Source organism: Pangasianodon hypophthalmus, chromosome 18 (assembly GCF_027358585.1).
Source record: "Pangasianodon hypophthalmus isolate fPanHyp1 chromosome 18, fPanHyp1.pri, whole genome shotgun sequence".
In the NCBI taxonomy this organism is placed as follows: Eukaryota; Metazoa; Chordata; class Actinopteri; order Siluriformes; family Pangasiidae; genus Pangasianodon; species Pangasianodon hypophthalmus.
Genome location: NC_069727.1, coordinates 3,005,478 through 3,017,003, shown reverse-complemented (window position 1 = coordinate 3,017,003; position 11,526 = coordinate 3,005,478). Strand labels below are relative to the sequence as shown.

Here is an 11,526-nt window from a genome sequence, read left to right as displayed (position 1 = left end):
AAAAACACGGCCACACACTAGTGCTGAAAAATGTACTGAACTTTTATCATTATCATGATGAGCATTTTACACGATGAAGACATTTGATGAAATATTTAAGTCACTGACGTTAACAAGAGGCAGAGCGGTATAGATTCGCGATTTCTTCTTCCTGTTGACGCTCCCTACACGTAGTTACGAAAGTTTATACGTAGCTACGATGTCGTATGAGCAGCTGAGAATGAAAAGACAAGCCGAAGATTTGGTTCCCAAACAGAGCGACACTTCGGTTGTCTTTGAGCTGGATAGCTTGCAGTAATTGCTCTCGCTCTTAGCATTAGCTGGCTAGCTTGCTACTATTAATTTTGCTGTGTTCTGATGTAGCAGAATGAACACAGTTAAACTGAGCCGATTAGGCTGCCATTCACAAACACACTGTTTTTAAAATAAACTGGAAAAATTTATACCGCACACGTTAATTTCTGATTTATCGCAACTTCGCAACTATCGCAACTATCGCAATCTTTATTACGCAAGTTCATAGAGAGACGAAGTGACGTACAGGGATGACTGTAAATAATGTTTCACTACTGAATAAATCAGTAATAGAAGGTTAATGAGAGAGCCTAAGATCTGAAATATGACACCAGCTTCATTTCCATAGGCAAATAAAGTGAGATGTAGGCCTGTGATATGCGACCAAACTGTCACACTCAAACTGTTTCACACTACTTCCTGAACGGTTCGAGACCTGAGGGCCAAACATCCCACCGCTGAAGCTAAAACCGCTTCTGTAACAGACCCACATGAATATTTAATGATGTTATGTGAGTCTCATGTGTTCTCCAAGAACAACATTTTTTCATTTCTTTGGTCTCAATACAGGAAGTAGAACCTTTGCCCTAGTAGGGTAGAAATCTAGTCAAATCAGTATTTTAAAAAAATATTTCCTTTGTTCCATGAAGAAATGAACGAGAATTATGAAAAATGCCTATGAAATATGAACATCTTTATTTTTTTTAACACCAAAATAACTCTTCAGAACTGTGAGTCGGCTCGTTTCAGAAGAACCGATCCCGTTTCAAAACTGATTCAAAGAGTCGACTCAAAGAATTGACTCAAAGAACTGATTCGCTCATGAAAGTCACTACTACAGATTGCAAAGTTTATGTTATAAAATGGTTGTTTTTGATGTCAGTGTTTTCATTTCTAAAATAACTAACAGTACTTATTTATATGTAAATGAAGAATTGCTAAAAAAAACCAAAAAACTCAAATATACGCTGTCAAATTACCTCAGCAGCCAAGCTAACTAGCTAACCATTGCCAAGACAAACAGTGTGGCTTCGTGAGCATTATTACTTCATGCTTGAAATTATGTTTAAAATATAAAATATTTAATTATATTCAGTTTATTTGTGTACACATTTTATGAATTCCTCTCTTGTAGCTGTACAGTGGCATGACTAGCTAACCGTTGTTCAGAGAAAGCAAACAGGACCAGATGCTAGGATGTTTGATAATTTTATTAGCATTCAGATGATGTAAATACAGACTCTAAACTTCATCTCTACATTCCGTTTATTTAATTTCCCTTCCCAAAAAAAATTACAGATTTTATTTCTCAGTTCATAGCATTTCATTTTTTAGAAAATAAACCAAAAAAAGAAAGAAAAGTAACTCTCCCGTATGTACAGTAACTCACAAAGTAAAGATATTGCAGCTGTTTTTAAAGATGTACAAATATTCACATATATTCTTCAAGTGGTAGTGGACACTTGCGTGGGATTATTTTCTGTACAATCACATGTCTGTGAGAAGAACTTCCTCAGTTTGAATAGACACGGTCCTACTAATGAAGACAGAGACAAAGAAAACTGTTTGGAAAAATGTCATTTTGTAAATTTGAGCAGTGATTTGGTGGATCATGAGAAGTGTTTTACGGATACAGATGTATGAACTTTAAAATGTGGTACTCGATGAGCGAGAATTTATTTCTAAAAGAAATGCTTGACTAGAAAAAGATGAACTATTAACAGAGCGTCATATGTAGAGATCTGGTTTTTCACAGTATCTATTATATACAACATGGTCAGATTGTTACAGTTTCAGTCACACTGATATATATATAAAAGAGAGAGAGGGACAGAGAGAGAGGGAGGAGAGAGAGAGAGAGAGAGAGAGAGAGAGAGAGAGAGGTAGGACTTACAATAAGCAACTGAAGCCCTATTCGGACAGGATTAGTTCACAATAGTTACATATAACAGTTTACGTACAAGAAGACTCACTAATGGGAACCTTGACTGATCGGCTTCAAATCATATAATTGTCAATGAGTTTTTATATATGGATTACACCATCGAGTTTAAATCACTTATTTATTCAATTTTTATTTATTTTTTCCATTTTGTGAAACTCCATTATTTCAGCTTCATGACAAATCCATAAATTGTAACAAATAAATACTAGTTATTCAATTAGGACAAAAGCAATGGCACTCTATAAAAGGAGGAAGAGTTAGTGTATGTCTATAGTAGTTGATGCACTGCGGTGGCTGAGCTGCATTACTAGAAGATTTAGCGTACGCCACACTTAAAGATGTGCTCTTTCACAGTTTAGTCGCCATTTTTATTTCTTTATTTATTTATTCTTCTGCTCTCTCTGAGCTTTTGCCTTTTATGGAGTTTTGTGGGTGTGGTTAAATGTAAATTAGCTGTGCTGAGACCGTTCTTGGTAATTTATCAACATACGCACATGTACGAAAATGATTAATGTATAATGATTATAGTTACAGTAGATATAAAGCCTTGTTTTATATTAGCATATTAACACAATACCATGATTAGATAAATCCATGATTATATATTATATAGTGTGAACACATGGTGGATGTGATGCTGTTAGAAGCTTATTCGTCTGTTTTTACGAGGGTGAATCAAATGAAAACCTTGTGCGACATTTCTTGAATTTCTGTGAATTGAATTTCTTTCTAGAGGAATCCGGACACTTGTTAAATGCTGGAACACTTGCACTGAAGGAAATGGAGATTATGTAGAAAATGATAGAGTTTAGAGACACCTGTTTGCAATAAAGGATTAAAAAAATTAAGGTTTTCACTTGAATCACGCTCGTAATTTATAGCTGTCCAGATGTAAGATGGACAAACGCTTTTTTTTTTCAGATATCAAACCTAATAAACGATCCTGTCCGAATAGGGCTTGCGAGGTGGAGAAAGAAATTTTGAATCAGACGAAGCAAAAAAAAAAAACCTCCCAATCCATACAACTTTTTAGTGCAAGTCTGGTCTTATAAATCCAAGTCAAAACTCAGGGTTAATACACTTAAGACCAATTGAAGAGAGCTTGATTAGCATCATGGTCTGTCCATCAGCAGTCCTTATTAAGGCATCACGGCCACTTCAACAAACATCCAAACAAACCTCTTCATATTTATATAAAAAGAAAACTCTTTTTAAGGTGTGCAGTCTGTACAAGGGAAGAACCTCAGCACTTTGGTGTAGGGTGACAGCTACGGGCTCTTCACAAAAATATACCATCTCTTTGCTAAGCACCTTTCTGACTAGATTCTGAATGCAGCAAAGGGGCTCACAGTGACAGGAGGAGGAAAAAAACAGCAAGCATGAGCTCAGCTTGAGGTTCCTTTGGTCCCTCAATCGCAGAACTGAAAGCAGCTATAACGGCTACAACCCTAAATCTGAAAGCTCTAAAGCTAGCAGACGGAAGCAGTAAACCTGTATTAACTCATTTTCACTGTAAACAAACAGGAATGACATATAAACTACTCAGTCTGGGACGTTAGCATATATATGTACATTTTTGGACCACACTATCAGAGATGAAAAATGGAGGCCTTGTTTTTTGGTTGTTTTTTTTTTCCTAATCCCCTTTCACTGCACCAAGTCAACCACATTGTTGTGGAACATCTACAGACGTCATCTCGGGATCTATCAGGTCACCAACAACCCATGAGCATGTATGACACTTCATCACGGCTCTTAAAATATTAAACAAGCTAAAAAGGAGGTGCTGAACAGAGAGAGATTTTTTTTCTCATGTTTTTTTTTCTAGCATTCAATCTAGCAAGTGCAGCATTAAACCCCCAGACCGAAGAGCTCTGCTGGTGCTGCCCACGTCCACCAGGGGGAGCACAAACCACCCAGAACGAGGCACTATTCCGGAAAGTTCAGCGCCGTGACCTCGGGTTTCATCTTGAAGTACTGGCTAAAGCGAAGAACCGCATATCTGGGAATATAAAAAAAAAAAAGAAGAAGAAGACAGACGTCATTGTAAACATTATAGGTTTCAGTGATAGTGAAAAGATAATTGTTCAGGTGTCCAAATTTACCCCAAGAAGTCAAAGTCGATGGTGGAGTACTGAGCCTGAATCAACGCCCACAGGCCCCAGAAGAAATGAGATGCCTAGAGAGAGAGAGAGAGAGAACATAATGTGAAATTACAATTTAAAAGCCACTCCGTGTCTCCTTACGTGGCTTACAAATACCTGAGAAAAACATTCATTTTCCTCACTTTACTAGTAAACTTCTTTCACACCTTTTATTCAGTTTGCCTAGTCCAGACCTGTTTCCTTTGGTTCATTTGCTATATTTGGTTTGATTTGAAAATGTCCTCGTAAAACTCATTTCGCTCATCGGTTAGATAAACGACAACAAAATAAGCTAAACAAATCTTTAGTAAGTGGAGAGAAAATCACCCAAGCACAGAGAACACAGAGTCGGCCCTCAATAACTGATGAGATCATTTTATATATTATAACTATATAACTCGTTATAACCTCGTGCATCACATCCAGTGATTATTTTCTCTACGAATCTCCAGAACACCTTTCTGCAGCGCTACAGCTCTGTGCTTTGGCTCAGTTTAGCAGCTCAGAGCTCCGGAAAAATGTTTCCATTCACGTTCGATTCACTTCCTGCAGTGAGTCGATTCAGAGCTGAATCGCTTTCGCTCCCCGATCCGACTGCGCTGTGTTCTCACCTGCCTAAAGAACCGCACTGAGGCGGAGAACACACCAGGGTTCTGTTCAAACGGACTAAACGCTGCATATGTGCACACATCCATACGGTTGTACAAACCACATGGTTCGTGGTGCACCGCTAGAGCGTTGGTGTGTAACTTAAACCTACAATTACAATGCAAAAAGACATTTTCATGCAACTGAAGGACAAAATGTGAACACAATTGTTCAAGACTGTTGTTCTGCGATAATGCCGGTCCTTTATTTTTTTTTAGCCATCGGCATTCCAAATGGTAAGTTAATACCGTAATTAGACGTATAAACACATGACATAGACCACAATGGTATTTTGGTAAGAGTGACTCAGAAATGTGTTGTAAGGCTACATTACAGCTAACAGAAACAGAGCGAGAGTGCATTTCTTTCTTCTAACGACTTTAAATAACGCCTGTAACAGCTTTAGAGAATTATTTCAGTGTACTTTACATTCCCGCTTATTTTCATCACTCGGATTCCCGCCCCAGTTTTGCACAAGCTCCCACGAAGAGAAAGAGCTCATTGTTTAGAAATATTAATACTGCATTTAATGGTCTGAATAGGAGCGAAACTGATATTTTTAGTTCATTTGGTTTAGCGAACCACAAAAAGAAAAAAAAAACGTGTATGTCTGAAAGTGTATGGGGCTGAAAACACCCTTATGAAACACTTTCATCTATTTATTAGTAAAGATGGTAAACAAATCTTTTCATCAGGCGTGCTTGAAAAAAAAACAGGGAGCTGGTGCTTAAAAAATTACTAGATAATGATATAAATAAGTAGTTGTGTATGCATCTAGCGTTTCTCTTTTGTGTGATATCACATCCAAGATGTAATGATAGAAAAATTGAAAGAGTTCAAAGTTCTTTTGATAAGACTTACTTAATATTTTAATTACAAAATGGATTAGCAGTGTTGATATAGAACCTACACCTCTGGTACCAGTAACTGCTAAGTTCTATTGTCCCTCGTAAAAAAAAAGGATTGTCCGTGTTTACAGGGAACAATCGGAGCTTCATTTCCTGTGAGTGATGACATTTTAAAAACCCGATATGCCAGTTCTGTTTGAGTTGGCTTGGTGACATGCACATTAGAGGCGACGTGGCGCACAAACAAAAAGCGCCTCATGATAAGACCGAATCCGTGTTTTTTATCATGTGAGCGATGATTCAGTGGCCCAAGGCTTAAAGCCAGCATTCACCATAGCCGTTTTTTTTTTTACAGCTATGTCTCTAGCTCTAATCTGACCAGCGTCTGCTTGTTTACTTTGATGCTTGTCCATTCTTCTGTCTCATTCCAATTACCACATCGGAAAAAAAAAAAAAAAGAGAAGATGTTCAATGTAACAAAACAGCGATGGTTATTAATTAAAGCTGAGCGGTGTTTCTTCTTCTTCTTTTCACTGTTTTTCAAGGTCCATCACGTCGGGGCATTAGTGAAAATAAAGCAGCTCGGTTAATGGAATTTAGTGCGGTTGAGTTTTATTATTTCTCTCTGTTTTTTTTTTTTTTTAGTTTGTTTGTCTGCCATTTCTAAAGTGAAACCACAATCAAGCTTTTATGTACCACAAACTGGGGTGAAATTAAGTTTTCTTTTTTGTGAAGAAAATAACGTTGGCCTCAAAAGAGTAGAGAGGAGAAATGCCTGGCTAAACTTCAATAGAGAAAAGAAATTAAAAAAAAGAAAGAAAAGAAATACACATTCATGCTTTTAAAGATTCCCAGCTGAAAGCTTTAGAGACCAGGTTAAGAATCCAAACAGCAGAACAATGCCTAAGATGCTTCCGAGGTTTTTTTTTTTTTTTTTCTTTTTGTGTTGCGACATCAAACACTGCAACTGGTGGATGATGTAAATGCCACTATTTACTTTGAAACCGGCTAGGATTAGCACTGAATGATGTTTGAATGCTCAGGGATTGACCCGTATTAAGTGTCCTCTCACAAAAAAAACACCCAGCTTTTTGTCAACGTTTACAAAACGATAAGGATCTCTTATTTTAAAAAAAAACATAACTCATTGTATTTAGGATGCCATTAAAGGTGCAGTCAGTGATTTTTTTGGGGGAAAGTTAGCTGAAAATGTTTCAAAAATGAAAAGCAAAGCCATGGTCTAGAAGAACTTCCCCCTGGCTCAAAGACCTGAACTGTAGTGCAACATGATTGACAGGTCCTGATCGTGTCCTGATCGCTCTGATTGGTTCTTTGTGTTCATTTATTTACAGAGCCTGGAGAGCGAAAAGGGTGTGGATGTTTAATTTATATTACAATGTGTTTGCTCGTTTGATATGTGTAACTTTGACGACAAGGTTCAGCTGATGACTTCGAGCTCATCACAAGCACCAACTTGTCTTTCTTCCTGCCAGGACGTTTATTGTTGCCCTTATTCTAGCGCTGTGTAGGGTCATACAGAACGAAGTACTAATGACAGATGGAGCTACGTATCTACATCTCTACCACCGGCTCTGTCCTGATTGGTCAGTGGTATGACCACTACTCCCATTAAAATACTAATGGGCACGTCATCTCAAACGGCTAATTATTGTTATTATTATTTTTTTTTAAATAAGGTTAGCTCTTAATTCAAAGAATATGACCACGTGTATCATGTGCACTACATAAAGATTTCAGCAACCTTTCAATCGAGATTTTCTCAATTCTACGCAAATTCTACATTACGCCGCTGTAAAGCTACAGACCTCGAATGATTCCTCAGACCAATCCTGTGGTCCAACGTTTCTTCAGTTCCGCAATCACAGCTTTAGTTCCTAGTAACTAGTTCAAGCAAAAATGAAAGTAAAACTTCCAATTTTATCCTGTCATATGTGACCTCTCGTTAACCGTGTATAGAGACGTTACGAAGAAAAATAAAGCTTGGAAGGAAGCAGCAGAGACTGTCGATGCCTCTGGTGAGTAAGCGTAGCTAGTCCAGTTAGCTTGTTTTGCTAATCTAATCTGAGAACAAAGCTAGTATGAAGCCTAGAACGTAACGTAAAATGAAAAATAAATACATTTTAAACAAAAGTGGTGTGTATAAATCGTATAGTGGGCTATATAGTTTGGCTACTACTGGAACGGGAAAAAAAGTGGACAGGCCACACCTACAAGCGACAAACTACAAGCAATTTATCACTCGCCAGTATGAACGTAGTGTAACATAGCTAGCTATATATCAATGATCATAACTAGCTTAACTTACATTTTTATGAGTAGTGATATTATTCTTTTCACTGTATTTGGTATAAATGATTATTTATAGCGTCCGAGTGAAAGCGGTTGACACTCACCAGGGCGAAGCGGTTCACCTGCACGTACAGGACCTCCACCTCAGCCTCGGACACCTCAGTGCCCTGATCTTTATATTCCTTATAGGCCTCCAGATACGCTCGCAGCCACTGCAGCTGGAGGCTACGCTCAGGATACAGGCTGTAGTCCACCTCGTTCAGACCTGTCAATCACAACCAGGCCACGCCCACAAACATTAACATTAGCACAAATGTAACTGATTTCATCACCACTACAGGTTTCTACTGGTTTTTAGTGGTTTGTAATGGTCCGTAATGGGATTCTGTGATCTGTCACTGATTCTAGACATGTTTGACAGTTTTCTAAAGCAATCTTGATGATAAAGACTTTGGGATATTAAATGATTGTAGACACATTTAAGCCAAACACTGATATACACTGACATTTTAGGGTTATCTAGATAGAACTAGATCAGTTTCTTTACAGGTTTCTCACCAGTTCAGCATAAAATCAGACCATTATCAGATTCGATTATCAAACTTATTAACATTTTAAGATTAAGATTTTATGGGGTTTTTTTTTCAAAGGTTATTTAAAGGTCATTAATTATGAAATGCCTTTGAAGTCCCTAAATTTAACGATTCAAAAATCAACTGTGAATTAGTCATATACAATAAACATCAACAAATTGAATTGAGTCAATAAATTACTTTTTTTTTTTTAAATTAATTATTATATAATAATTCTTCACATTATTGTTTGCATGTTTTCAATAAAGTCTAATTATTGCAGGATTGGATTAGGGATGAAATTGCCTTAATGGTGGATTTCAAACCTGAAAATCATGAAAAATGTGAAAAGCAAAATATTTTTTTTACTTTTTTTTTTTTTAATTAAAATCATTATTTATGAGTTAGGCACAAATCATGTAAAGGGAAACCATGACAGTTTTTTTATTTATTTATTTATTTTTTTTATATTTAAAAAAAATTATAATTTTTTAAATATTTTTTTTTATCAAGCTAAAGATATTTCAGATAAATATTGTGTATTACTACTCTCAACATAAAACTATTTTCAATATTTCCATTCACATATACATGTGAATAACTACTCTAACTAGACATCTGTAACTATGAAATTAGGTTTAATAATCAATCCTCTCATAATAAGAAATATTGGATAGATCTGTTTGTGTTTAAGACGTTTTTGCTGTCTGATGTGTGTTATTTTTATTCACGAGGAATTACCTGCAAATTCATTGAAGTGGTTCCCAATGTCATAGGCTTGGTAATTGTACCCAGCGTATTCGTAGTCAATAAATTTGACATGTCCTGAGGAGGGCAAACAAAGGAAGGTTTGTTTAGAAGAGAACACTGACACGCCGCGTCCAAACCCTTCCTAATCCTCGAACATTATAAATCTACACACAAACCAAATCAACACTGTTATATCTGAGCTCTAACGTGACTGTGGCAGCTCGGAGTCGGAGTGAGGCTTCGTGTTGTGAAAAGACAAGAGAGACGGCACGCAAAAAAAAAAAACCTTTACTCGTTAACGAGGCGCTGAGGCGGATCGGGACATGCAGTCCGAGCACAAAGCACATACAAGAGCGCACACACACACTTACAAAACATGCTTATAGTGCTTAGATTGCTTTGGAGTTAAAGAGAACGACATGAGCAGAGGAAGTGAGGAAGCTGATTTCTGCTGATAGGGTTTTGTATATATTTCTAAGCGCTCAGAGCCAAGAAAAATAGGCAACGACGTGATTCTCGCATAATTACAGAAACTCAAGAGGAACAGGAGTGGAGAAAGTACAGAGGAACTGTCCTTCAGTTTGGAAATCTTAAGTAAAAAGTAAAAATACAGAGCCAAAAAAATGCACCTGAGTAAAATCAAAAAGTTCCAATCTTTTCTATTTGTTCCAGGATCATTCCAGGATTTTTTATTTTTTTTGCTGATATCAGACAGATATCGATCCTGGGTGTCGGATCAGTGCCATCTCTGGTAAAAGTTTTGTTTTTTCTCTTGGAGATGTACTTGAGGAATGCTGCAGTGCATTGAACTCAGAACTCGGAAAAACATCCTCCGACACGGAAAAGTGCAACAGAACAATCATTCAACTCGGAATTCTGATTTTATTTTCTGTTGTAACAAAAAATTATAAGGATGACAATGTAGTTGACCTACATTACCACATTATATCTCTTCATTAATCACACGGAAGTCATTCATGTATATACTCTTTATATGTTTATAAAATTCAGAGACACACAAATATGATCCGTGTATCTTTTTCCGCATCACTGGAACGCTTTTAGATGGAAACTCTTTACATCGAAACTACAGAACTTTCTGAGTTGCGAGTACAGTGGATTGCAGCATAAGAGTACAAGTATTACATTTCAAATTTCAGTACTTAAAGTACGGTAACAAAGTACAGTTACTGGAGTATTTTTCCACCCCTGTTCAGAAAGTTTCAGGAAATCTGTGAGCGGCAACAAAAAAACAGTAAAGGCGTATTAGAGAAGATTTAAAGAATGAAAATGGAGAGATTTTCCTTCTTGTCTGTACATGCTTCGAGAGTGGAAATGTACAAGATAGAAAGAAGTGATAAGGAAAAAGGAGAGCATCGCCCTCTAGTGGCTCGGGAAAGCAAGTATCAGGCGGCGGAGGACATTTCAGAACACTGAGCCTTACTCCTCCTCCATTACAGCACACCAGAGTTTTTGTGTTTCTCTGAACATGAATAAAGCTTTAACTAATGTGTAAAGTGTGTGTGCAAACAATCTAAACAACACCTTGCTTTCCTAAACTTATGGTGTGTGCGTATGTGTGTGTGTTTGTTTTTTAATTTAAAAAAAAAAAAACAAGGTTCTGATTTGACAGTAGACAGAAGTGTTGGTCTACAAAAAGAGACACGTGAGGTGGTTACCGGGCCCGTTGGCATCCTAGCCGGACACACAGAACAGCTCCAGTCAGTGGCTATAGGCCTGTGTAGCAGATGAAGAGATTTGGGGCAAACTCACATCTGTCACAGAACACACACAGCTTCACTGCAGAGCGGCCTCTGCGTCCCTCCCCCTTCCTTCCTTCTTTCTTTCTTTTTTTTAAAAAAAAGATTCGATTCACCGAGGACCTTCCCTTTCCCGCCCACCCGCCCACGCCGCCAAGAGCACCAATGAGACATCATCGGCTTTGAGTGCCCTTTTATGCAAACGGCGCAGTTTTCCTGCACAGGTGGAATCTCTGGTACACTGTGACTCACAAA

The 11,526-nt window shown here is 37.4% G+C and overlaps 1 protein-coding gene across 1 annotated transcript in view; it reads right to left on the bottom strand.

Moving 5' to 3' along the window:
* Positions 1 to 1,487: 1,487 nt before the first annotated feature.
* Positions 1,488 to 11,526, bottom strand: part of etnk1 (ethanolamine kinase 1) — a 32,875-nt gene continuing 22,836 nt past the window's right edge. The window contains exons 5-8 of the mRNA XM_026923006.3: positions 9,503 to 9,586; positions 8,294 to 8,454; positions 4,345 to 4,418; positions 1,488 to 4,241 (exon numbers count right to left, since the gene is read on the bottom strand). Coding sequence (XP_026778807.1) covers positions 4,169 to 4,241; positions 4,345 to 4,418; positions 8,294 to 8,454; positions 9,503 to 9,586 — 392 coding nt within the window. The 3' untranslated portion in view covers positions 1,488 to 4,168. The remainder of the gene's footprint in view (positions 4,242 to 4,344; positions 4,419 to 8,293; positions 8,455 to 9,502; positions 9,587 to 11,526) is intronic.